The sequence below is a fragment of the Choloepus didactylus genome, chromosome 20 (assembly GCF_015220235.1).
Source record: "Choloepus didactylus isolate mChoDid1 chromosome 20, mChoDid1.pri, whole genome shotgun sequence".
NCBI classification, from domain to species: domain Eukaryota; kingdom Metazoa; phylum Chordata; class Mammalia; order Pilosa; family Megalonychidae; genus Choloepus; species Choloepus didactylus.
This window is the reverse complement of record NC_051326.1, coordinates 12,262,066-12,289,687: the sequence shown is the minus strand read 5'-3', so window position 1 is coordinate 12,289,687 and position 27,622 is coordinate 12,262,066. Positions and strand designations below refer to the sequence as shown.

Sequence of the window (27,622 nt, the reverse complement as noted above, 5' to 3'; positions counted from 1 at the left end):
ATGACTCTTCTGAACACTGGATGATGGGATGCTTTTAAAAAGCTTGTGTCCACTGCCAATAAAGTGGGCCAACAAATCATCATTCTGTTCCCCAGTGAGCTCCCGTGCTGCCTTCCTGGGTGCTTCTGGACTTGCCTGGGTCACGGGAAGCAGTCGCCCCTGGGTTTACAATGCTGTCAGTACTGGGGACACGTGGACCTTATTAGGAGGCCACAGGCTGACGTCCCTCGGGCAGTGGCTCCTGCTGCTCTGGCCTATGGCAAGCGTCCTTTGATCCTGCACTTAACCTAAGGCAGGCCCTGCCAGTCACTCAGTTTACCTCACATGCTACATGTGTCTGTGGTTTGTTTTTGTTCAGGAAAGAGCAACCCATACTGTGAAATCAGCCTGGGCTCCCAGAGCTACACCACCAGGACTCTCCAGGACACGCTAAACCCCAAGTGGAATTTTAACTGCCAGTTCTTCATCAAGGATCTTCACCAAGACGTGCTGTGTCTCACCATGTTTGACAGAGACCAGTTTTCACCAGATGGTAAAGTATAACTCCACTGTGGGATCTGAAGTTTTCCCCAGTACTCCGGAATCTGGGTCTAGGTCATCAGTGGCTCACTTTGGCTGCATGTGGGGTGCGCTGCCTCAGGGGAAGGGGCAGCCTGCCAGAATCTCCAGGGAGATAAAATTTGAGACAGTGTTTCCCAGCCCTGCAGAGGACCACTTCTCAGGTGTGTTTTGGGTCTTCAACCCCAGTCACCACCTGCCTTTCTGACGTAAACTCTGTGCTCCTGGGTCACGCTGCGTGGGGGGCGCAGCCTCTGACCCAGAAGACCTGAACTCCACACAGACAGTTCCTCCACATAAATGTGTCATTCTCCATACAGCCACTCACAGCATCAAACATCCAAAAACCAAGCGAAGAACTTGTTTTGGAAGATTTGAAAGGTTTAAAAATTCAGTGTGGTTTCAGTACCTCCCCTGTGATAGCTGAACAGTTTTATAAAGAAAGACTTCCGACTCACCCAATTTTGTTCATTTGTCAGATTTCCTGGGGCGTACGGAAGTTCCAGTGGCGAAAATTCAAACGGAGCAGGAAAGCAAAGGCCCTACAACCCGCCGGCTTCTGCTGCATGAGGTCCCCACTGGGGAGGTCTGGGTCCGCTTTGATCTGCAGCTTTTTGGGGAAAAAACCCTCCTGTAGGGCACCCTGGGGAGGGAGGCACAAGGGAATCTGCCCACAAGGCTGGGGCTGGAGAAGGGACTGTGCTGTCCCCGGGCTGAAGGAGCATCTCACGGCTTCATCCATCCCAGAGCCACGCACGCAGGGACCGTCTCCTGTTGCACACTAAGTCGCTAGCAATCTATGCAAACACGGTCTCTCCTGTAAATAAACCAGACCCGCAGCGCAGTGCCTTGTATTAGCGTTAACACTTCTCAGCTGTGCTTAGATGCCAGGGTTTCCATTTTCAGGGCTATAAAAAGTATTGTGTGGAAATGAGGCATCGACCATCAGCTGTTACCCCTTGCTTGAACGTGCCCACCGTGGCGCGGTTCTGGTAAAGCAGCAGCGGGTCGACGCCAGGTGATCCCTGCGGGTACAGCCTCTCGGGAGGGGGGTACTGGGAGGAAGGGAGCAGCCTGGTACCCAGCATCTACTCGTGCACTGAATAAAAACCAGAAACTTGACCGTTTTATTCCAGATTAGATTTTATTCTCTGCTGAGACAATATAGTTTGAAATCTAAAGAGGAAAGCTTGATTTACGTTAAATACTGTGAACTCTAATGATGTGGAAAATATTTTTCAATTTTAATTTTCTGAAGTATAAATTATTTATGTATATGCCTTGGTTTTGCAAATTTCATAGGACATGCATCTTGAAGCTCTTTCATTGCCAATATGTACAGAAAGAGAATAAAAATATAAGTTTATGATGTAACTTTCTTTGAAAGCTTGACTGATTTGCTTTTTACCTGAAGCCCCTTAAAAGGTAACTTCAGAGTTGATTATAATGAAACCACATTCCCTCCCTGGCGCAGTGGGGGCGGGTAGGCCCCCTCCTCAGCTCCACCAGGAACTCGCTCTGCGACTCGGGTAATTTACAATCTGGACCCATTTCTCTGATGGCTGGACTGGATGGTTCCTGTGGGATTATACCTCACTCTTTGAGCCCTTCTGCTTGCCAGGGGTGGGGGTGGGGGGGTGGGTGTGGGTGGCTGGGGGTGGGGGTGGGGTGGAGAAGTGCAAGTAAAGAAAACGTGTAAGTGTTAAGTAGCGTTCAGCAGGCCACTGGCTCCCCAGCACCACAAGCCCCTCTTTTCCTCCAGGGCCCTGGGCCCCACCTGCTGGTGCTTCCTGTTCAGTCGCTGAATTTTGAAATGCAAAATTGTTGGAATGTTGATAAAATTCAATCCCTGGGGTAATGAGTAAGACTGGAGAAAGATCTGTCATCCTGAAGGACCCGCTCGGCTGCGGGAACCCGGCTCCTATGGCAGCTGGAGGCGGCCGGGAAGGTTTCCGCTGTCCCAGGGCTCAGGCCTCCACCACAGCCCCATTATCGTTTCAACATAATTGCTGAGCAAAGAAGGGCTCGGAAATATAATTCAGAATATTCAAATTTTTACAACTCCATCACTTACTCATTCCAGGTACCTATCCTGGGCACTGACTGGTTAAAAGACATAAAGGAAATATGCCCCAGTGTTGAAGGAAAAGATTCCACTCAATATCCCAAAGCAAACAACTAAATCTTAGCCTTCATTAGCTGAGGGAAAACTTGGCTGACCAGGCCCAACCTCGTGAGCAAAGCCAGCTGCCGATCTTACAGCTGGGGGGCGAGTTCTGTGCTGGTTACGGAGGCAGACGGGGTCGTCAGCAGGGAGGCTGCCCCAACTGGCTGACCTTTAGAGCCCAAGGCTGCTGAAAACCAGTTCCGGGGTTACTTGTGACCATAGCTACAGAAACATCCTTTTTCAGGACTGCGAGGACTCCCCTCTCCCTAGGATACTGTGCCTGTTTGGATGTATTATGTTCCCCAAAATGCCATGTTCTTTGATGCCATCTTGTGCGGGGAGACATGTTAGTGTTGATTACGTGGGAATCCTTTGATTGAGTGTTTCCATGGAGATTTGACTCAATCAACTGGGCAAAACCTTTGACTGGATAATTTCCATGGAGGTGTTACACCACACATTCAAAGGGTGGGTCTTTATTAAATCACTGGAGTCCTATAAAGAGTTCACAGATAGAAGGAGCTCATAGCTAGCTGCAGCTGAGAGACACATTTAGAAGATGGCCGTTGGAAGCTGACACTGACATTTTGGAGAACGCCATTTTGAAACGCAACCTGTGAGCAAATGGATGCCAGCCGTGTGCCATCCCAGCTAACAGAGGTTTCCAGACGCCATCGGCCATCCTTCAGTGAAGGTAGCCTATTGATGACGCCTTACCTTGGACACTTTATGGCCTTAAGACTGTAACTTTGTAACCAAATAAACCCCCTTCATAAAAGCCAATCCATTTCTGGTATTTTGCATTCCAGCAGCATTAGCAGACTGAAACAGATGCTCTCCGGTTAATGCCATTTCTCCACCTCTAGGTGTGTCAGGGTTCCTTGGTCAGATTCAGGGCAACCTAAACTGCAGATCCGGGAGGCTGCTACACTTGAGTCAGACACTTCTATGAAACTCCAGAAACATTTAATGTCAGGACAAGCAGCAACCCCAGAGACCTCCTGAGCTACAAACACAGAGCCTCCCCTTGAGAAACCAAGTTCTCTCCGGATGGAAAAGGTAGAAGGGGAGGGGCATCCTCAGACCACTGGGGAAAGCAGCAGCAGTGCTCACACACCCCTGATGCCCCACTCTGGTGGGGTATCCCCAGCCAGCCCCCCACTGTGCTTCAGGACCAGGCTGTCGTAGGTGGGGAGGGAGAACTCCACCCCCTGAAAGGTGCCCCAAATTCTTAGCAATCTGGTGAACACTACAGAGCCTATGGGTGTGTGAGGAGAAAGGCACCCAGAGGAACTGGAATGGTCCCTTTCAGGGGGTGGTGCTGACTTTGGGCTCATCTCTGAGCCTCCCCGAGCTGCATGTAATGGTAATAATAATACCATTTGGCTTTTAAAACTTTTAAATGAACATTAAATACCTCGCATATTCCTGGATCACAACAGGAGCTCAATGAATAGGAACTATTAATGGGATATTTCTTGTAATACCTCGACTTCTGGAGAGGTGGAACATGTTTGCAGTATTTTAGCTTTTGGGTAGACACTGCAGACTAAAATTCAAAGCAGCTTTATTACAAACGGCGTCCTCACAGGTGGTACAGCCCCCGGCTGCCCAGCCCAGCCCCCACCTGCAGTGAGGCCAGGTGCTGCGCCAGGACCTCGGCCGTCATCACCCTCCTTTCCACAGGCTGAGCGCCCCGTCCACGCCGCTGGCCCTCCCCGGCTGCCCAGGAGCGGGGTCTGGGCTGCTTGCTGCCTGAAGCCTGTGGACAGAGAGGACCTGACAGTGATGTCGGAGCTTCCAGGTAGGTTCCCAACCTGCTGGCCTCAGCTCTCCCATGCTACCTAGCTTCAGCAATTCTCCGACAAGGCTGTCCCTATCTTTGGGCTCCATGTGGTACTAACCATTTCATGGCGTGGCATAGGTGGCTGCACAGAACACACTCTCCCCTCCACTGTCTCAGACCAGCCAGCGACTACTCTTGCCAGCACCTCACCCCCTACTGTTAGGGACGCCCCGTGAGGGTCCCACACAAGGAAGATGGAGGAAGTGACAGACACCATGTCCCGGCCATGCCCACACACACCTCCCACGGCAGCGCCGCCAGGATCTCTTCCCTTTTCCAGGCTGACAGGAACAAGTCCCCCAGGGCAGCCTTGGACACGGGGGCCTGAAGGGCTGCCGGGAAGAGAGCCAGCCTGCCAGCCTGCTGGCCCGCCCAGCACTGGTACCGCAAGAGGAAACAAACTTCCACTGGGCTCAAGCTGTTACCCACTTTTTGGTTCTACTGGTAACAGCAGTCAGTATACCCCGACATAAGGCCAGAGCTGACTACAGCTGCATGAAAATCCGACTGAGGGGCTCCCTGTGCTCTCAGATATAATTCCGTTCAGAGGACGTCCCTCTAGGGTGGTTCTGGCATACCATATGAGGAGAATCCTTTCCTCTGGAGACGCTGGGGAGAACAATGGGATCAGGTAGGAGTTGGGTCACAAAAGTATCTAAACAGTTTACCGGGGTGGGGGGAGGAGTGGAGGCAGTGGGGGGGGGTGGGGAGTTAATGCAAAATGCAGGTAGGGTTTCTGTTCAGGGAGATGGGAACATTTTAGTAGTGGAACGGGGTGAGGGTAGCACAATATCGTGCATGTGATCAAGCCCACTGAATGGTAGCTTGGGAGGGGTTGAGATGGGAAAGTTTATGTTGTATGTATGTTCCCACAATTGAAAAAAAAGAAAGAGACAATGACAATCAAATGCAATACATGATCCTGGATGGGATCTAGCAAGGAGGAGAGAAGGCTCACAGGGACATTATTGGGAAATAATGAAAAAACTGGAATATAGGCTGTAAGCTTTATATCAATGTTAAATTTCTTGAACTTGATAACTGCACTTAAGGTGGTTACACAGTGAATATCCTCGTTCTTAGAAAATGTACATGGTGGTATTAAGTGTTCAAGGAACAGATGTGTACAACCTACGCTCAAGTATTCAGAAATGGATTGATGGATGGATGGATGGATGGATGGATGGAGAGAGAGACGGATCGATAGAATAACCTGGGAAATGTGGCCAAATGTTAAAATTGATGCATCTGGTATTTCAGGGTTGGGGTATGTAGGAGTTCTCTGTTGTGGTTTGTATTATTTTTATAACTGTCCTGTAAGTTTGCAAGTATTTCAAAATAAAAAGTTAAAGGAGCAAATCTAACAAGGTTTTCAAAACAGGAGAAACAGTCCCTCAACCTGCTGGGGGGGGGGTCGGGAGGGGCCGCAGTAGGCGAACTGCACAGACCTTCCATGCGCTGTGGCTCCCCTGGCCCACCCGGAAGGGCCCCACACCTCGGGCTTCAGGTCACAGGCGCGGGAGCGGGCGCAGAAGGAGACATGCACTCACACGGCGAGCTGGTAAGCCGCAAGCTCTCACAGCCAAACCGGGAGCTCTGGATAAGAAATGTGTGCTCAGAAAACTCCTGCATATAAAATACCTTGTAAATATCTGGACAGTTATTTTGCCCCTAATTTTTTTTTTTTTTTTTTAAGTATAAACGCCTTTAAAAAAATTCCCACCCACTGTGACTAAACTAAGGAAAACAACATTTTTGGCCTGGCTTGGATGTAGTAAGTCAAAAGTGGTAGGAAAACAGCAGAAGAGCAAAAACTCAGGAAAAAGAACAGATGAAATCGTAGGGCGGCAGATCCACACTGGCCAGGTTTTTTCTCACCAGCTCCACAGGCAATGGTCAGCCTTGGAAGGGGACAGCCTCTCTCCTGAAAGCGGGGTCCAGGGCCCCTCAACCTTTTACTTTCCTGAGTCCTTCACGGAGGGCTTCCCTGCCTGAGGGAAGTCCCCTCTGCAGCAGCACCAGGCAGGAGGCAAGCCCGGCATGTCTCCTAAGTACAGTAAATGCCTCTGCTCCTCTTTTTCACTCCCTTCTTTGGCTACAGGCTCCTACCCTCAGTGTCTTGGCCCAGATGGTGGAAGTAGGGCTTGCTTCCTGCTGGCCATCCCAGCCTCTGCTCACCAGACCCTTCCTCTCCTCCCTCTGGTTCTCCTGGCTGAGCTTTGAGGAATGAAACTTCCTTTCAAAAGCAGCCTGGCTTGGGTCAGTGGTCTTTCTCTCTTTATCAGACAGATGTTTCTTTTCTGCACAGATGAGTTTTTCAGGTCTGCGAAGAAAAGTAGAAAAAATGATCTCCACTAAGTACAAAGGAAATTGTATCACTCAGAAGGTGTCTGAAAATTAATTTAATGTACTCAATACTCACTTTTATGAAAAGGAAAGACTAGACAGGCCATCACCATTTGGTGGCTGATAGTAAATCCTCTTGCCCCACTCACGCCCTGCTGGCACAACCCTTAAGTAGACAGTGGGATATGTGACCCTTCCCCAGCTGTGGCTGAGGGCACCGCCAAAGGGCACCTGGTGTGGAGCCGTAACTGTGCAAAGTTGCAAGCCCTGGACCAAGGGGCTTCTCGGCAGCCTCTGAGACAGTCAGGCAGGGCTCAGGCACCCATTTCTCAGCACATGCCCAAGAAAGCAAAGAAAGAGAAATGAAGAAAAGAAGGCCATTCATGAGGAGCAGTGATGACAAAAGCCACACAGTCTCAAAGAGAAAGGGACTGGCTTCTTGGCCTCTGACCTTGGCTTCCATGACATTCTGGGGCTTTCTAACATACCCACCCACCTCCTCTTCTTTGCTTGAGTAGGTCTCTGTGTTTTGTAACCCACCTGTCCCTGACTGTCACAGCCACCTTGCTCCGAAGGCCTTTTCCTTCTGTATCAAACAGCCATGTGAGGTAGTTCTGGGTGTGTCTTCCCAAAAGGTTTTCACCAAGCCACCCCCATTTCTGCCCTGGGAAGCCCAGCTCTACTGAAGGAAATGAAACTTCTCCTTCCTTCCTCTCCTCCATCCATTCATCCACCCAACATTTACTCATTATCTACTGCATTCCAGCTAAGTGCTGGGCTGGCAACACCAATGAACAGGATGGAGTCTGTGATCTCAAGGAGCTTGGACATTCAGTTTCAAAAGAACAGAACTGGACCCCTACCTCACACCATTAACTCTAAATGGATCAAAGACTTAAATATAAGAACTAAAACCATAAACTCTTAGAAGAAACAGAGGGGAAAGTCTTCAGGACCTTGTACTGGGCAATGGATTCTTAGATATGATGTTTAAAAAGCAATAAAGGAAAAAATAAGATGGACTTGATCAACATTTAAAACTTTTATGGATCAAAGGACATTACCATTAAAGTGAAAAGACCACCTATGAAATGTGAGAAAATAGTTGGAAATCATATATATGATAAGGGTATAATATCCAAAATATATACAGAACTACAACTCAACAACAAAAAAGACAAACAACCATATTAAAATATGGGCAAAGGAACTGAATAGACATTTCACCAAAGAAAATATACAAATGGCCAATAAGCACTTAACAGATGCTCACCATCACTAGTCATCAAGGAAATGCAAATCAAAACCACAGTAAGATACCACTTCACATCACTGGGATGGCTAGATTCAAAAAGTCAGATAGTAACAAAAGTTGGGGAGGGTATAGAGAAATCAGAACCCTCAAGCACAGCTGATGGGGATGTAAAATGGTGCAGCCACTTTGGAAAACAGTCTGGCAGTTCCTCAAACCCAACATACAGTTACCATAGGACCCATTAATTCTACTCCTGGGTATAAAGCCAAGAGAGATGAAAACATATGTCTACACAAAAAGCTTGTGCACAAATGATTATGACAGCATTATTAATAATCAAAAGGTACAAATAACCCATTGTTGATCAACTGACAAATGGATAAACAAAATATGGTATATCCATACAATAGAGTATAATTTGGCCATTAAAAGGAATGAAGTACTATTATATACTTCAAAAGGAATGAACCTTGAAAACATTATGCTAAGTGAAAGAAGCCAGTCATAATACGCCACATATTACATGATTCTATTTGCATGTAATGTCCAGAGCAAGGAAATCTACAGAGACAGAAAGCAGATTAGTGGTTGCTTAGGGCTGGGTTGGGGGAGGGAAGATGGGGACATGGGGGATGGAAGTGACAGCTAAAAGCTACAGGGTTTCTTTTTGAGGTGATGCAAATGTTCCAAAACTGTAGTGATGATTGACATATCTTTGACTATACAAGAAAACACAGAATTGTCCACTTTAAATGTGTGGTGAATTGTATGCTATGTGAAACATATCTCAACAAAGCGGTTAAAAAAAGAAGGCATGGAGAAACCTTAAGTACATATTGCAAAATGAAAGAAGCCAGTGTGAAAAAGCTACACACTGTTTGATTTCAACTATATGTCATTCTGGAAAAGGTAAAACTATGGATACAGCAAAAAGACAAGTGTTTGCCAAAAGTGTGGGGGTGAGAAGCAGGGATGAGTAGGTGAAGCACAAGGGATTTTTAGGGTGGTGAAATTATTCTGTATGATACCATAATTCTGGACATGAGACACTCTGCACTTGTGAAAACCCACAGAACTGCACAACACAAAGCATGAACCCTAGTGTAGATAATTAACTAATTAATTTTTAAGAATTGAAGACAACCCTGGGGGAAGATGTCCTCTTGAAGATGACTATATAACAATGTAGCTTACAGTGGGTGACAGTGTGATTGTGAAAACCTTGTGGATTGCACTCCCTTTATCCAGTGTATGGATGGATGAGTAGAAAAATGGGGACAAAAACTAAATGAAAAATAGGGTGGGATGGGGGGATGATTTAGGTGTTCTTTTTTACTTTTATTTTTTATTCTTATTGTTTCTGGTGTAAGGAAAATGTTCAAAATAGATTAGGGTGATGAATGCACAACTATATGGTGGTAACATGAACAGTTGATTGTATACCATGGATCACTGTATGGTATATGAATATATCTCAATAAAATTGAATTTAAAAAAAGAAAAAAGAAGGGACACTTTCCATTTCTTGACCTGGGAGGTGATTTCACAGGGCTGACAATTTGTTAAGCTGTACATTTATGTTTTAAACTGTTGTCTGGGTATATCTCACAATACAAAGGTGAATATAGAAAACAATAAAACTATAAATCACTAACTGAAAGAAAATGATTAGTTACAAGATCTGAATTAGGAATTAAACTAAACAGCTAGATAAATATTTCTCTAATCTGTTACTGATCTGGGAGGATATTAATCTCTACCTGCATGTACTATGAATTTTACTTCTCATGGATCTCACAGAAGCCTTGAGCCACTTTTTTGGACTCACGCAGCGTAGAGTGAAAGTGGACCGGGGCGATTTAGCATGCAGCTTGGCCTTTTCTATTTCTTTAAATTCTTTTATGGTATATCGTCTTCCTGCAGGAAGATAAAAAAAATCTCAGTCACTAGATTCTAATCTAAGCTACTCCAGTTGCTCATAGAGTATGGAATCATTTGACAATTTTAGAAAATGAATCATTTTCATGCTCTGAAAATGAATCCCAGCGACTACCAGGTACCTGTCTCGCACTGCAGAATAGCTCTGTTCTCCTCATCAACCTCTTGCTGTCTTCGAAACAGAGGATCACAAAGCGGTGGGACTGTAACCTTCAAGACAAACGAGACTGCTTGAGTATCCCACCGCAGTTTGAGTACTGGGCTTTTTAAATCTGTCCTAAGCGTTCACTTGTGTCCTTATTGTCCCCCAAGCAGCTGAGAAACAGACTCGTGAAAACTGTCAATCACGGAGCAGCACATATCTCCCGCCTTGGACGAGGACAGTTCCCGAAGCCTCTCAGGCTGAAGAGAGGCTACTGCATCGCCAGGACGTGCTCGCGGCCTGGCAGCACTGACAAGTCCAGGCAGCGACCATCTAGTCAGGGGAGCCCGAGAGGAACAGCGCCGTCCGTGAAAGGCGACGGCAGGACTTGGAGGCCACGCGGGGACTGGGCAGGTGAAGGTGCCTGGGGTGAGCGGGAGGGGCAGGCAAGCACAGAGGTCCTTAGAGGACTTTTCCCTCCCCGATCCTCACGGTGAGCTCTGAACAGAGGGACGTTCTCCCCCACCTTTGCATCCCCGGCAGCACTTAACCCGAGGCTGAGCCCCAGAGGACGCGGGAGGCCACCCTCCGCAGGGACAGTCTCCCCAGACCCAAAGGGAACCTTGTTATCTTTGCAATAATGATGTCTTGGTTTCCTGGGAAAAGCAAAATAAGCCACTTTCCTCTTCAGAGCCACACAAGTATTTTTTAAATGAACAGTAATATCAGATGGCCACTTTGGATACACAGGAGTAAAACCGAAGCCTACATCTCTACGTTTTGATTGTCAGTTTAAAAATCTGAAGGCATTACTGTTAGCTCTTCTGGGCAGCCTTTCTCGACATCCTTTCTTGTGCCTCTGGTAGTGGGCACTCTCCCTGTGTCCCCCTGTTCCCTGCACTGGCTCCCATCAGGCACTCTTTGCTCTCAGGGTCCACGTATCTTTCTCTCCGAACTGAGATTCAAATTTGCCCCAAAGGGGGCAAGGGGCAAGATGGTGGCATAGAGAGGAGTGGAAGCTAAGTAGTCCCCCGGAACAACTACAAAAAACCAGAAACAACTAGTAAATAATCCAGAATAACTGCGGGGGGACAAACGAGACCATCTATTCATCATACACCAACCTGAATTGGGAGGAATGCCCGAGAACACAGCATAAAATCTGTAAGTAAAACCTGCGGAACCAGGTCAGGAGACCCCCTCCCCCATAGCCCGAGCTGCAGAGCCGCGTGGTGCCACAGAGAAGCTCTCTCCCAGCAAGCGAATACAGCTCAGTTGAGCTCCAACTGGGGTTTTAAGTAGCAAGTGTGAACTGCTCACTACAGGTACGCAGCCCCTAAAAACAGACAGAGGCTTTGGGTGACGACTGACCTGGGAGAGCCGGAGGGTTGCCTTGGACTGGGTCTGAAGGGGACTATCTGTTTCTTTTTTGGCTCAGTGGAGAAAGCCCCAGTCATTTTCAGTTTCCAGGGCTGTGACTCTGGGAAGGGTGGAGACACCACAAGCAGAGAGCGAGACCACTGAAATGCTAATGACCTCCACCTGAGGGGTCTGTCTTCTCTAGGAGGAAAGGGGTGGGGCCCTTTCCATTCAGAACCAGACCCCAGAGCCTGGGGGAACACGGCCATACCTCCTCACACCAGTCAAGAATTATAGGCTAACAGGCGTCACCTGCTGGGCAGAAAAGCACAGTGACCAGAGGCATCAAAGGCTGGAGCAATTTTCTAAGACACACCTGCAGGGAAACCAGATACTGAATATTTCTTCCCTCTGGGACCTGAGCCTGTTCTGGTCTGGGAAAACCTGAGTTGGATAACCAAGGAAACCATGCCTAGACAACAGAAATTTACAACCTACACTAAGAAAAACAAAGTTATGGTCCAGTCAAAGGAACAAACAGACACTTCAACTGAGATACAGGAATTTAAACAACTAATGCTAAATCAATTCAAAAAGTTTAGAGAAGATATTGCAAAAGAGATAGAGGCTGTAAAGGAAGCACTGGGCATGTATACGGCAGAAATCAAAAGTTCAAAAAACCTACTAGTAGAATCTATGGAAATGAAAGGCACAACACAAGAGATGAAAGACACAATGGAAACATACAACAGCAGATCTCAAGAGGCAGAAGAAAACACTCAGGAACTGGAGAACAAAACACCTGAAAGCCTACACGCAAAGGAGCAGATGGAGAAAAGAATGAAAAAATATGAGCAACGTCTCCGGGAATTCAAGGATGAAACAAAGTACAATAATGTACGTATCATTGGTGTCCCAGAAGGAGAAGAGAAGGGAAAGGGGGCAGAAGCAATAATAGAAGAAATAATTAATGAAAATTTCCCATCTCTTATGAAAGACATAAAATTACAGATCCAAGAAGCACAGCGTACTCCAAACAGAAGAGATATGAATAGGCCTACGCCAAGACACTTAATAATCAGATTATCAAATGTCAAAGACAAAGAGAGAATCCTGAAAGCAGCAAGAGAAAAGCAATCCATTACATACAAAGGAAGCTTCATAAGACTATGTGCGGATCTCTCAGCAGAAACCATGGAGGCAAGAAGGAAGTGGTGTGATATATTTAAAATACTGCAAGAGAAAAACCGCCAACCAAGAATCCTGTATCCAGCAAAGCTGTCCTGCAAATATGAGGGAAAGCTCAAAATATTTTCTGACAAACAGACAATGAGAGACTTTGTGAACAAGACACCTGCCCTACAGGAAATACTAAAGGGAGCACTACAGGGTGATAGAAGACAGGAGTGTGTGGTTTGGAACAGTTTTGGGAGATGGTAGCACAACAATGTAAGTACACTGAACAAAGGTAACTATGAATACGGTTGAGAGAGGAAGGTGGGGAGCATGTGAGACACCACAAGAAAGGAGGAAAGATAACGACTGGGACTGTGTAACTTGGTGAAATCTAAAGTATTCAACAATTGTGATAAAATGTACAAATATGTTCTTTTACGAGGGAGAGCAAGCAAATGTCAACCTTGCAAGGTGTTAAAAATGGGGAGGCATTGGGGGAGGGATGCAATCAGCATAAACTAGAGACTGTAATAGAATCATTGTATTATGCTTCCTTTAATGTAACAAAGGTGATACACCAAGGTGAATGCAGATAAGAGGGGGGGATAGGGGAGGCATGTTAGACACTTGACATTGGTGGTACTGTCTGATTCTTTATTCTACTTTAAGGTTATTTTTCCTTTTGCTGCTTCCTAGCTGTCATTTTTTTGTTTCCTCTTTCTTTTGCCTCTCTACCTTCTTTGACTCTCCCTCCTGCCTTGTGGAAGAAATGTAGATGCTCTTGCTTAGTATGAGCAGAATGTTCAATTAGGATGAACTTAAATGTTTGGAAATGAACAGGGGTGTTGGCAGCAAGATGTGAGAATAACTAACAGCGCCAAATGGTGTGTGAATGAGGTGGAAAGGGGAAGCTCAGAGTCATATATGTCACCAGAAGGAAAGTTGGAGGTCAAAAGATGGAAATGTATAAAACTGAATCCTATGGTGGGCAATGTCCATGATCAACTGTACAAATACTAGAAATCACTTCATGAAACAGAACAAATGTATGACAATACAATTAGAAGTTAATAATAGAGGGGCATATAGGGAAGAACTATATACCTATTACAAACTGTATACTACAGTTAGTAGTATTTCAACATTTTTTCATAAACAGTAACAAATGTACTATATCAATAGTAGGAGTCAACAATTGAGGGGGGTTGGTTGGGGACAGTGGAGGATTAGAGTTTCCTTTTCTTTTTTTTTTTTTCCATCTTTTACTTTATTTCTTGTCTGGAGTAATGAAAAGTTTCTAAAAATTGAACAAAAATTAAGTGTGATGGATGCACAGCTGTAGGAGGGTACCCAGGGGCAAGTGATTGTACACTTTGGATCTTTGGATAATTGTATGGTATCTGAACAATCTCAATAAAAATGAAAAGAAAAAAAATTTGCCCCAAAGGAGGGAGGGGGGCGGAGGAGGGAGGAATTACCACACACACGCATGCCTTGTTCACCCGACATTAATTCCCAAGGAGTCTAAATTATTTTTGGTTCCTATCTAAAAAAGGAGGCGGTAATACTTTTGTGGGTTCTTAAAAGAATGAATAGAGAAAAACTACAAGACTTCTAAAATGACTAGGTTGCCCCCAACCCCACAACTTCGAAAAATAAATAAATAAAAGAAAACCATTTTACCTTTCCATAATTTGGGACCTTTTTTGTCATATGAAAAGGATCGTATACTTCAGGATCATAATAGTCTCCAAATACTTCCTTCTGGGAAAAAAAATGCGTATGCTTAAGAACAAATCAGTACATACAAAAGTGTTTGGCAGGATTTATACAAGTCAAATAGACTTTATTCCATTTTTATATAAATTCATACATTCAAAGGGTTAGAAAAAACCTCTGAAGTAATTTGGTCTGGGGTGAGACTTCCCCACCCTGTGGAAGAAGTGTGAAGTCATCAGCTAGCCGTAGCTCTACAACTTTCTGCTCCCTGAAGCAGGTGTAATTTGACTCTGTCTTGCAACTCCAAGCACAGAAATAAGCTCTTCACCGAAAGCAACACAAAATGCCTTATCCATCAGTCACAGGTCCACCTTTTAAATATTTAAAGGTTTCATTTCCCCTCACTACAGTGTCATCTCTTTCTGGGGCTAAATATCCCATTTCTTTCCACTTTTCTCGACCAAGCGGTGTCAGGCCCCCGCGCCCTTCTACCGGCTCTGCGACTGGTGAATGTCCCCTCTACAGTGTGACAGGAGTGACGGGGTAAGGACAGGGGACCAGCACCCTGAGGCTTCCACCCCCAGCAGCCTCTCACCATGCAGCCTGAAGGCACGTGTCTTCCTGGAAGCCAGCTCACAGGGTTGATTCACCCTGAACTTACTGTCATTGAAAGTCACATGGACTTCAGCACGTGCTCTGTCTGCGGCACGGCTTCCCCACCCCATCCTTGCACACTCACATTTCTGGACGCAACCGTAGGACTGTGCACTCGGATTTCAAACAGACCTGGATCCGATTTGGGCTTGGCCTGTACTAGCTCTGTAAACCTGGACAGGCTGACCCTCTCTCAGGGTTCATCTTCTTATCATAAAACAGAGTTAAAAATATAATGCCCACCTCATAAAGCTGTCATGAGGATATTCTGAAACAGGAACTATGGGATACTTTTTCCACATAGCCAACTTTATTACAGTAAAAGCAATCTACTTCATATCCTGGGTTACTTTAAGCATTTGTACATTATAAACATAGGACTTTTCATATTCCTATTTGACATACATATCCAGAAATTTTGCTCGGTAAATGTATTAAATGCCCTGACATTCCAGTTAAGCTACTCAAAGTCTCTAGCAAAAAGCTAGGGAAAAACAAAGATCGTGGAGTGAACACACAAAGTCAACAGATTTAAATTTGGTACTGCAAACAGGTGGTCCTAAGTTTCAAAGTTAAATCCTCAAAATAAGAAACTTAAATGTTACTGCTGTTTTGTAAAGCCACAGTGAAGCACCGAGTGCAGAAACTGGCAGCCTCTGCGTAATGGTTGGCTAAGTCGACAGCCATGTCATCCTGTTCACCTTGCCCACTTCCAACTATCGAGACTGGAAGCCAGACACCTCTTTCCCAGCCTCGTTTATCACTAGCTACCTAGGGCTTGCCACATGACCCAGTTCTGGCCCATGAGATCTAACAGGAAGTCTGCTGAGACTGCCAGTTTCTGCGCTCTGCGCTTCAGTATGACTTTACAAAACAGCAGTAACACTTTAGTTTCTTACTTTGAAGATTTGTTTTTAACTTTGAAACCTAGGACCACCTGTGTGCAGTACCAAATATATATCTGTTGACTTTGTGTATTCACTCCACAATCTTTGTTTTCCTGATTTAAGAACGATATGCGAAGAATCCCGTAGAACCATTCCTTCCCCCCTTTTCCTGCTTTGAACATAGAGCTAATACCTGGAACCATAAGCAACCACCATAAGAATATGAGGGTGATTGGGGATAAGGGGAGCAGAACAGATGAATACAAAAATCAACCAGTTCATCAATGACATTCATATATGCTGCCAGAACCCACTGTGAGACCACCTCCCTCTGGATTTCTTGTTAAACAGTAAATATCCTTATGGTTTAAGCCACTGTAAGTTATTCTATTAACATTACTGAAAAGTATTTCTCATATAGCTAATTCCAAATCAACTCTTCTATCCCTTCACCCAAAACTCCAGATTTAAAAATAAATGCAATAGGCTTATATTATGGTTCAATGAACTCAGCTTAAATACAAAATAAGCTTGGGACTGTTTGCATAACTAGTGAAAATGTTGGTTCAACTCCTTAAATTATACTTTATTTAAAAAAAAAAAAAACTCGGTACCGTTTTATTTGTGTGCTTCAAATAATATTCAAAATTCTCTTGTTTGATTTTTTCCAACCCTCTATATGAAATTACTTTTTCCATAATTCTCTGCTGAAGAGGCTCTGCAACATTTTGGACCCATTTTTTATGTAACATCTCTTTTCTTCTTTCTTTAAAAGTATCCATATGCTGAAAATATGTATCCAAGTTCTAATGAAGGGATACAAAAGAGGAAAACAAATTATTACAAAATTTTCCATTTAATTGTCATTTGAATGGGGGGGAGCAAAAACAAAAACAACTTATTTCTACTTCTAAACTCATAGCCGCATTCAAGTGGCAAAGTTCTACCACGAGATAATTGAAGAACTGAATAAAGTTCAGGAAGAAAATAGAGCAAGAAGGACACATGTAAAATTCTAAGCCACAACTGTACCTTCAGATTAAACCACATCAAAACCATTTCTAACCCATGAAACTCTAGCTTCTTTTTTTAAGCATTTAAAGGCTTTCCCTGGTCACCCATGCCGTGTCACTAACCTTCAGCATCAGGCCATTCTATGACAAAGCCGGCAGAGTAGAAAGTGCACTGGACTTTTTCCAGCACCTCTCTCTGAACCTATGTAAAGAGGGTAATCCCACCTGCCTCTTTTGATGGTCATATGAGAATACATGTCAACTCCCTTTATAAATTAAACCACAATACGAATGTCAAAGTATTATTGTAACATCTAATTGCAATCCCTCTCACTGAAATGAAAACCCATCTGTGTTTATTAATTCCTTGGTGACTATCCGCACTGGTTGCTCATTGCCCTTAAATACTAACTTATTTCTAGGGGTTGTATATGTCCCCACTGAGAAGTTGGAACATATGAGAAAGAAGGCAAGTTTTAGTAGGAAAGAATTGCTACTGAGCAGAACAAAGAGTGGGAGTGGTCAGAACAACCTCTGAGATTCCCAAAGGACAGAGCCAGGTGGAATTGCAGGAAGAGGGTTTCTTAGTGATACTGCAGTGGGGCAGTACAATCTCAGACCCATGCAGTAAACATGAGAAAATCTCCCCCAAAACGAATCTTTTCAACATGGTAATCAACTTGATCACATTGCCAGGCGTCACTCTTGCTCATCCAGAATACACTTAGAACACATAGTCTGTAGCCACCTCTTACCTTCACAACGTAATTTTCTCTAAATAATATTGCATGTACAGCTTCATCAATGTCTTCTCTAGCTAATGCCTAAAATTACAGAATTGAATATTAGGATGTAAAGCCTGAAGAAACAAGTCAGAATGACAGAATGCAGTGTAATTTACCAATAGTTTTAGTGCAAATCTAATATCTGTACCTCAGAGCATATTTTATAACTGTGCAAATTTTCAAACACAATTCCCCACAAACCCATCATCCAGGTTCAACAATGATCAACTGAGAGTCAATCTTAGTTCCTTTAAATCACCTATGCTCTTCCAACTATTTTGCGCCAAATCCATGACATCATATCATTAAATCATTTTTTTAAAGTACCAGTAAAATTTACTAATTAAAGCGATCTTCTATAAAGTGAATTTCTTTTAGGCATTCAGTGGGCATTCTTTAAAAGGTCCCTTAAGTTTCTATCCTTCTACTAGGTTTCTTTGTAAGTCAAAATCACAGAACATTAGATTGAGTTCAACTAATCATAGTCACAAGCTAGTTGGTGGCACCTCCTGACTCATTTCCTTATTGTCTCACATCTAGGGACTTGCTTTTTCCATTATGTGTTTGGGCAAAGCTGAGGAATTTAAATCCTCACTTTAGGGCTTTTTCAATTGGATCACCATGAACTGATCTTCCAGCTTCATTCTTATAGGACTAAATAGGAAAAAACAGGCAATAAAATCCAGTATCTAGGAGAGAAATGCTATTAACTAAAACAATTATTTATAGTGTAAAATAAAACAGGTTCTTAAAAATATGTTATCCAATCTCTGGCTTGTCCTTCTGTCTTGCCACATGGAGTGTATCAAAACAAACTCAATTACTAGGTCAATTACCACATCCGTAAATGAGCAAAATCCCAAAAAGAAGAGTTGTGGTTTTACCCATATATTTAATAGTTTCACATGGAATCTAAAATGACATTCAGACGGCTGCTCAGGTCCTCTCCAAAATAAAGACCTCTTGATAATCAGAATCTTGTTCTCAAGCCTTCTCATAATTATTTTAAGATGTCAAGTGCCAAATGATGTAAAACAATTTTTTCCATTATACTACAATACAGATTCAAATAAATAAATCTACTTATTTGGAGAAGTAAAAATATACACTTTGACAAGCATCTTGGGAAATCACATTTTTTGAGCCATCCTAGCCAACCTATTATCTTCCTTCATGTGTCAGGTTTTTAAACAATCTTTTGGTTGTTGTTCTTTAAGAATAGTGTTTTTAGTTTTTGATGGCGCCTTCTGTGTGATTTTGCCAGAATTTATAACGCAAATGTTAGTAATTTATGGCAGTACTTCTGAAATCCACCACCTTCTGTGCACACGCCACTCCTCCTGTCATTGAAAAAGGGGCAGAAGAAATTTCCCAGAGCTTTTCTTTACAGCGAAGCAAATTATAAGATCATATAAAACAATGACATTTTCTTGCGGAGAAAATCATTACTTGACCCGACCCTGAACCGCCAGGAGCCACCCGGCGGCGGGCCCGGCCTCCCCTCCGCCCCGGCCGCCCGCGGCCCCTTCCCCGCGAACAGGCGACGCCCGGCCACGCCCCAGGCCAGACGCGCGCCCCGGCCGCTCCCACCCAGCACCAGTGTGGCGCGCCTACCCGGTACCGGGCGCTGTTCCCCTCCGGGGACTGTAACCGCGATTACCACAAAGTAGTTCCTCATCTCCCGGGGTGTGCGCGTCGCCGCCGAACCGACGCCGCGGCGAGCGGGTTCTTTTACCTCCACGGAGGACACTGCCTCGGGCTCTGGCCACGCTCTTAGTCGTTTCGGCAGGAAATGCGCTTCGTAGTGCGAAGCGTTCATGGCACGTCCCTGAAGGGAGAAAACGTCCAACGAGGCGACTCGGTGAGACGGTTGTGGAAAAAAAGCAACAAGGCCGCGGGGCTCGGGAGGCGGCCGGCGCCCTGCGTCTCTGCCCCTCGCCACAGAGGTGAGTGCGACCGGCGCGCGGCCGGGGCCCTTCCCGGGAGGAGGCGGTTGGCGCGACCCCCGGGCGGCGGGGCCCACGCAGGGAACGGGGCTCGGGGCCGGGGCTCTGGGCCCGCCTCGCCCCGCCGTGGGCGCCCTCCACGCGGCCCCCACTCTCGCCCGGGACGGGCCCCACCTGCCGGCCGCGGCGCGGAGCCGCGACGCCGAGGGCCGCCGGGGGTGGTCGTGGGCCCGGGCCGCGCCGTCAGGGCCGCCGAGGGTGGTAGTGGGCCTGGGTCGCGCCGTCAGGGCCGCCGGGGGTGGTAGTGGGCCTGGGTCGCGCCGTCAGGGCCGCCGGGGGTGGTAGTGGGCCTGGGTCGCGCCGTCAGGGCCGCCGGGGGTGGTAGTGGGCCTGGGTCGCGCCGTCAGGGCCGCCGGGGGTGGTAGTGGGCCTGGGTCGCGCCGTCAGGGCCGCCGGGGGAGGTCGTGGGCCCGGGCCGCGCCGTCAGGGCCGCCGGGGGTGGTAGTGGGCCTGGGTCGCGCCGTCAGGGCCGCCGGGGGTGGTAGTGGGCCTGGGTCGCGCCGTCAGGGCCGCCGGGGGTGGTCGTGGGCCCGGGCCGCGCCGTCAGGGCCGCCGAGGGTGGTAGTGGGCCTGGGTCGCACCGTCAGGGCCGCCGGGAGAGGTCGTGGGCCCGGGGCCTCGGCGTCAGGGCTGCCCGGGGCCCTGACCAGCCCCGACGCTCGCGGGAGACCTGCTGGAATATTCCGGGGAAGGAAATTTGTTTTTTAATCAAATTAAAACACTGTGTTCATATCAGAGCCTCTCTTCCCTCGAGCTCCTTGCATTGCCCTCCTCCTGCCCGCTGTCCCCTTCGAGGCCCTTTTCTCCCCAAGGCCCCCGGGCCTGGGGCGGTGGGTGTGTGCCCACCAAGGCGACGCCCCTCGGGGCCACGTGGGGGAATTCAGCCGCTGAATCCTCCATCACCCTTTGTTTTAATTTTTTTTTTTTAATAAATTGAGGCCATGTAAGTTAAAACTGAACAGAATTTAACATTTATCTGTCAAGAAGTCTACAACTAGAGGAGAGGGGTGCCCTTTAGTGAATTACCAGGCCTGCAGGAAAGCACGGATTTCTTTTTGAAACCTGACATTGAAAAATAAAGTTGAATAATTGAGACAACCTATAATTCCCCACGGAACTTGACCTATATATATATATATAGTTGATTTGATCCACAGTTTCCCTTAACGCAGACCCGCCAGGTAATAAATGAGTATTTACTCTGTTCCACCAAGCCCAAGAACCCTGAGGAACGTTTGAGCATCACCCATTTACAGCTGGGGTCAGAGTGGTTGAGCAGCTTAGACAACTTGCCTGTGTTTCAATTCAGGACTTTCTAATTTATTTTTGAATTGTGCTGTTTACCATTTGCAGTGGTGTCTGTTCACTAATTAATGTCTGTTTCTTAATGTTCCATTGTTCCTCCCTTACTTGATTTAACAGCTTTAAATATCTTTTGATTCCCAGTTATAAAAATTGAGGAAATCAGTGCATTTATACTGCTCCTATTCTCTTTCCCTCCCAGTTTGTGTTAGTGTTTACAGCATTTAAATTCTGTTGATGACCATAATCTCTCCTTCGTTTGTCTTTGTCCTGCAGTTACAGATGCAAGGTTCACTGTCAGCCCTTTTGCTGTATTTGCTTTGTCTTAGGTGACACAAGTTCATTATCTAGTAGTTTCTTCAAGAAAGACACATAGAAAAGGCAGTCTCCTCATTCTTATGTATTTAAATATGCCTGTTGCCTTTTACTTTAATGGCAGTTGGCTGGAAATTAAAATTCTTGGCTCACATACTTCTTGAGGTAGTGCGGTAGGCTCTTGCTGAACTGTATTCTAATACTGAATGTTGCATTTTTTCCATGTTTAAAGTGACTTGATTTTTTTCCCTGGCTGCTCCTAGAATTCTTTATTTCTAAAGTCCAATAACTGCTAGGAAATGTCAGGGTATTTTCCTCTGTGCCACTTTTTTTATGGTACTTGGTAAGCCCTTTCAATGGAAAGATTCATATATTCTTTTAGTTCTGGATTTAAAAAAAATCCATGTTAATATATTTGTTCTCTGTCCTTATTTTAGTTTTCCTCCTAGGGGACTCCACTTATGCATAAGCAGGATCACTTTTGCCTGTCTTCTAATTCTTTTTATTTCATTTTGCTCATTTTTCTTACTCCAGTCCTTTGTGTAGCTGTCATTTCAGCAGTGTCTATTCCATGGCTTCATTGTCATGGTTTTTTGTGTTTTTAAACTTCATTCCAGCTCACGTTTCATATCCTCTTTTCCTCCCTATGTCTTCCCTAAGCTCTTTTCTCTGTTTCATGTTTTATCTTTTTAGTAGCGTCTTTTTTTTAACAGCTGCATTGAGATATAATTCATATACCATACAATTCACCCATTAAAAGTGTACAATTCAGTGTGTTTTTGAGTGTACTCATGGAGCTGTGCAATCATCACAATAAATTTTACAACATTTTCATCATCTCTAAAGAAATCCTGTACCCATTAGCAGTCACTCTCCTTCCATCCTGATCCCCAACCTCCCCAGCCCAAGGCAACCGCCAATATACTTTGAACTTCCATAGATTTGTCTGTTCCAGAACATTTAATATAAACAGAATAATATAGTATGTGGTCTTTGTGACTGGCTTCTCTCACTTAGCATTATGTCTTCAAGGCTCATCCATGTTGTAGCTTCTACTATCAGTACTTCGTTCCTTTTTATTGCCAAATAATATTCTGTTATATGGATATACCACATTTTATTTATTCATTTATCAGTCAATGGACATTTGGGTTGTTTCCTTCCCTCTTCCCCCCTCAATTATGAGTGTTTTCATTTCCTAGGCTGCTCAAGCAAATACCATGAAGTGGGTTATTATAGACAATGAGAATTTATTAGCTTACAGTTTTGAGGCCAAAAGAAAGTCCAAATCAAGGGATTATTAAGGCCATGCTTTATTCCTGAAGATTGGGGTTCTGGGGCTGGCTGCTGGTGATCCTTGCTCCTCTCTCACATGGCAAGGCACATAGTAGCGTCTCTAGTCTTTCCCATCTCTTTCAGGTTCCATAGATGTAGCTTCTTGCATCCTGTAGCTTTCTCCTTTCTGTCTGAATTTCACTTGCCTTATCAAGGTCTCCAGTAACTGGGTTTACACCCATCCTGATTGGACTGGGCTACACTTTTTCTTAACTGAAGTAACCTCATCAGAGGGTCCTACCTACAATGGGTTCACACCCATGGGAATGGATTACATTTAAGAGCCTGTTTTTCTGGGGTATATACAGCTTTAAACCATCATAATGAGTAATGCTGCTGTGACCATATTTTAAAGAGGCCATTGCTTCATCTTTATTATTATTATTATTATTATTGGCAAAATATTTGATCACAAATTTCATCTGTGGAAAACATTTTTCTGGTGGGTGTTCTTGTCTGCTCTTTTTTCCTCACTTGTTTATTTCCACATTTTTTCCTTATACTTTTTTGTGTCCTGTTGTGGTTCCTTTTAGATCACTCATCTCTGGAAGAGGTGAGTTTTTCCTAACCCAGCTTGTTTTAGTTTGCTAAAGCTGACGAAATGCAGTATACCAGAAATGGGCTGGCTTTTAACATGGGGATTTATTAGCTTACAAGTTTGTAGTTCTAAGGCTGTGAAAGTGTCCAGATCAAGCCATCAACAGGATGATACCTTCTTCCTGAAGAAAGGCTACCAGCGATCCTCAATTCCTCTGTCACACAGCCAGGCACATGGTAAAATCTGCCTGTCTCTCCCTTCTCTCCTGGGTTTCATTGCTTCCAGCTTCTAGCTTCAGTGCCTTCCTCTCTGAGCTTCTGTGTGTGTCCTCGTCTCTCAGCTTCTCTGGCTTTTCTCTGTGAGCTTCTCTGGGCCTTTTGTCTGTGTCTTTTCTCTGTCTTTTATCCTCTTATAAAGGATTCCAATAAGAGGATTAAGAACCACCCTGATCGAGGTGGGTTGCATCTTAAGATCCTATTCACCAAAAGATCCTATTACAAGGGGGGGATGGGGAGATGGAATCTTTTGGGTGTTATTCTTTACTGGTAGTTTTATTCTTATTTTTATTTATTTATTTTTGGAGTAATGAAAATGCTTAAAATTGGTACTGTGAACAATTGATTGTACACTGTGAATGATTGTAGGGTATGTAAATATATCTCAATAAAATCGAATTGGAAAAAAAGATCCTATCACGATGTGCGTGTGAACCTACAGGAATGGATTAAATTTAAGAACATGATCTTTGCTGGGGTATATGCAGCTTCAAACCATCACACAGCTATTTGCAGGAAGTTTTGGTGAGGACTTCAGGCTGGTAGGAAGTTTTTTTATAACCCAGGATTTTGTGAGTTCCTTCAGCCTTTATTTCTCCCTAGTCAACAGAGCAGACAGCCAAAAAGCTGTTTATGGTTTAGTCTCTCTTCTCCTGCTATTATATGAACTGACTGCCTATAGCAAAGATGCCTGTCCATGGGATTCGTTGTTCAATGTCATTGCTTCTCAGAGATGCACCCACTGTGAACTGTGCACCCTGTTTCTGCTTTTGCAAACAAGAGACTTGGGGACATGCAGAGTATACCTTGGGGAGTGTACTTTGCCAGTTCTTTCTGATATGTGCAGCCATATCACCATTGTTCTTTTTTTCCCATTTTTCTGCTCTGTCTCCTCCTATTTTGTGGTTTGGACTTTAACTGTCATCTAGTTTTCTCAAAGAGGGGGTTTCTAGATCTCTGTTGTTATTTCTATTTCTGTTCTCCTACTGCCTTTGGATGATTTACAAGAAAAGCAGTAAATGCTGACTTGGCACTATCATCTTCAAGTCAGAAGCATAATTTGTTTTTAAAATTAAAATCTAGTCATTTTGGGTAAAACCAGCAAATAGCCTGCTGAAATACAGAACTCCTGACTTTGAAGACCCTCTTCCTTTGGTTTTAGCAGCATCACTACCTGTTCCTGTGGAGTGTGCTGCACTCCCTCTGCCACCCCACTGTGCCCACCTCTCCTCACCACTTAGTAGCTAGGTGACCTTGGGCAAGTTGCTAAATCTTTCCATGCCTCTATTTATGCATCAGTAGAACGGGCCTAATAATGGCACCAGCCTTGAAGAGTTGTTGAGAGGATTAAATTAGCTAATACGTGTCAAGTGCTTGGAAGCCATCTGGTGCAGGGTAAGTGGTAAAATATATATAGCGGGAGCTATTCTGAAATGGTCTCCTTTGCTTTGTCATTTGCTGAGGGTGTTGTTTGTTTCTCAACCTGGACATTTTCACACTATGAGACGCCGAATCTTATATTAAACCTTCTGTTTTAACTGGCTTTCTCGGACACCTCTCACAGGGGAGGGGGTCTGCCTGCCCGTTACTGCCAGGTGGAGGCAGGAATCCGGTCCCTGTCTTGGCCTCCATTTACACTTGGGGGAGCGGGCTCCTTGGTACTGCTGGGTGGGGGTAGGGGTTCTGCCCCCCTGCATTGTCTCCACTGACACCGCAGTGGAGGTGGCCTCATCACCACCGGGCAGTGGTGAAGGTCTTGACTCTCACTAGGCCACTTCTAACACCATTCCAGGGGTGAGGAGGAGGGATATCGGGTAAGGATGGAAGTCCAGATCCCCAGGTGGTCTCTGCTGACACAGTGGGAAGCAGGTGCCTTGTTACTGGTCAGTGGGGATAAAGCCCCAGCTCTCTACTTGGCCTTCTCTGGCACCACCCTTTTGGGAGTGTCAGGGCACCTCATTACAGCTGCAAAGAGTTGACATTTAGGCTCCCCACTTGGCCTCTGCTGGTGTGGGTGGGGCCAAAGTTGTTTGTTTGTTTGTTGTCATATTTGGCTAGAGTAGAGTGCTCACTGTGTAAAAATTTTCCATCTTACTAGCCTGCCCCTTTCTTGATCCTTTAAGAGAGAGCAAGCTTTTTGGGGTGCTTTTTTTTGTCTGCTCCTGTCATTGTTACAGATTGCTGGCAAAAAGAAAACCCAGCAAACTCATTACTATGTCATTCCTTGATTCTCAAGGTTCCTATGTGGTCTACCTTCTCTCCACCTTTCACAGTTTTCTTAAATTCAGTTTATGTATAATGCCCAGGGTCTTTAGTTATACTTAATGAGAGGAATAAGGGAAAGTACATCTACTGCATTTTCCCAGAAGAAGTATCTCTCAAATGCATTTTGAAATTACTGCTATATTGTGTTAAGCTACATAACCATATACATTAACTTATTGATGAATCTGTGCAGGAGTTTTGTCCCTGGAACCCTTGTTTCTTCATGCTATTTTGCTGCATTAATGGCAATTTTGTGTGCCATTTCATCTGGAACCACCAGACTTTCAGGACAAAATACATCAGATACGCTGTACACAATCCAGTATGTTGGGATATATAATTCATGTGACTTCACACAGAGACATACTTGCTGATTATAGATCTGCTATAGGTTTGTACCCTAGAACATAAGAATTATAATAAATTCTAATAAAATCCATCCAAGAGTAAAAATAATGCATTTATAAATTGTGTACCCTGTATATCAAGTATGTTCCTGATAGGAGAGAACTTCTGTTTTTACAAGGCATCAATAAGAACCAAATTTTCCTACAGTTTTACATGTCTGCTGCTTGGAAGAATTTCCCCCAGACTAGCTTCTGGCTAGTACATCTCAAATATTTCTCCTTTACTATCCACACCCTTCTGATACCTGGCACCATGGGACAGACTTACATCATGGGTTGACCGTTGGCCCTGTAACTTAACAGCACAATGATGAAAGAGTCAGCCCAGTGGGCAGGTGCGTTCCTGGAGGTCATTCTCATACCAGAATGACTACTAATAGCTTATCTGTTCAAGGAGGTAACTACAAATCACAGAAATGCATTTCACTAAATCCAGACTAAATGCATTCTCAAATCAACTTTCCCTTAGCCAGATCTAAAAATGCTCATTGCCAATCAAGTGCCACCCTATGTGAAAAGAAGCGTGACAGAGGAGAAATTGTAATGGAAAGAGACAGAATCTTAACAAATTATTGTTAAAATATCTTAGTTTTGAAAACTTTACAAAAATACATGACTGTGTGAACACATTGCTGGGGCCTCGCAGAGCCTGAGAAGGGGCCTGTAGTGAGAGGCCCTAAGCTTTAAGCTTCACTAGCTTGAAAGTGTATCCACTTCTGAGGTTACTCAAGCAGATATCCTTTTTTCTGCTGATTTGTGGAGGGGGAACTCAGGCTCTGAAGGTTTAAGAGAGCTGCTTAAAGTCACATATCTAGTAAGTAGTTCCTGGGCTGAGCCCTCTCCACCACCTGTGCAAGCATCTGGCAGCTCATTCACCCCCACTGACCCCCAGTTTGTTTCCACTAGCCACTGGGCTAGAAAATGACAGCTCATGGGATTCCCAGGAGCTAAGCAGCCCATCTCACCACAGCTAAGGCAATGTTCACACAACTGTGTTTGGCCTGCCCAGGGATGGGTTTTGAGTTCTCATAAGCATACCCAGAGAGGGAAGACAAAGATCAAAAGCCTTGTTCTGCTCATCATGGCTATGAGCCTTTAGAGAATATCAGATAGATATGTAATTCTTTCTCTGCTGAGACAAAAATGGTCTAAGAGGTAAGACCCAGAATACTGTGGTTTACTTAAATGTGCAGACCATGATGTAGAGGTTTAAGTCAGGCCAGTTGAGGGATCTTTCAGCAATTTCATTGTAGAATATGATCCTCTTGAGCAAGGGGGCTCTATGGAACTCATCTTCATGTCTTCCCCATAACATGGAACCATCCAGGACCAGC

The 27,622-nt window shown here is 44.9% G+C and overlaps 3 protein-coding genes across 4 annotated transcripts in view; 2 read left to right on the top strand and 1 right to left on the bottom strand.

Moving 5' to 3' along the window:
* ITSN2 (intersectin 2) overlaps nt 1-1,924 on the top strand; it is a 202,150-nt gene extending 200,226 nt beyond the window's left edge. For both annotated transcript variants that reach the window (XM_037813289.1, XM_037813290.1), the window contains 2 exons: nt 359-532; nt 1,038-1,924. In XM_037813289.1, coding sequence (XP_037669217.1) covers nt 359-532; nt 1,038-1,195 — 332 coding nt within the window. In that variant the 3' untranslated portion in view covers nt 1,196-1,924. The remainder of the gene's footprint in view (nt 1-358; nt 533-1,037) is intronic.
* A 2,386-nt stretch (nt 1,925-4,310) lies between these two features.
* On the bottom strand, nt 4,311-19,937 carry FAM228A (family with sequence similarity 228 member A). Its single transcript, XM_037813351.1, has 6 exons — nt 19,581-19,937; nt 17,816-17,884; nt 10,233-10,320; nt 9,933-10,089; nt 6,681-6,894; nt 4,311-4,487 (listed from the first exon to the last, which is right to left on the bottom strand). The coding sequence occupies exons 1-6, from the start codon at nt 19,662-19,664 to the stop codon at nt 4,311-4,313; spliced, it is 789 nt and encodes a 262-aa protein (XP_037669279.1). The 5' UTR covers nt 19,665-19,937.
* Nucleotides 19,666-27,622, top strand: part of PFN4 (profilin family member 4) — a 68,949-nt gene continuing 60,992 nt past the window's right edge. Inside the window, exon 1 of the mRNA XM_037813344.1 lies at nt 19,666-19,791. The gene's annotated coding sequence lies outside the window, so the exon portion shown is untranslated. The remainder of the gene's footprint in view (nt 19,792-27,622) is intronic.

Bases quoted from the DNA above. Each gene is read 5' to 3' on its own strand.
- FAM228A (XM_037813351.1), bottom strand. From the start codon at position 19,664: ATGAACGCTTCGCACTACGAAGCGCATTTCCTGCCGAAACGACTAAGA. The intron at 6,895-9,932 runs GTAGAGATTAAT...TTTTCTTCGCAG, and splicing joins AAAATTCATAGTACATGCAG to ACCTGAAAAACTCATCTGTG. The intron at 4,488-6,680 runs GTAGGAGCCTGT...CTCTGTCCACAG, and splicing joins TCTGGGCCAAGACACTGAGG to GCTTCAGGCAGCAAGCAGCC.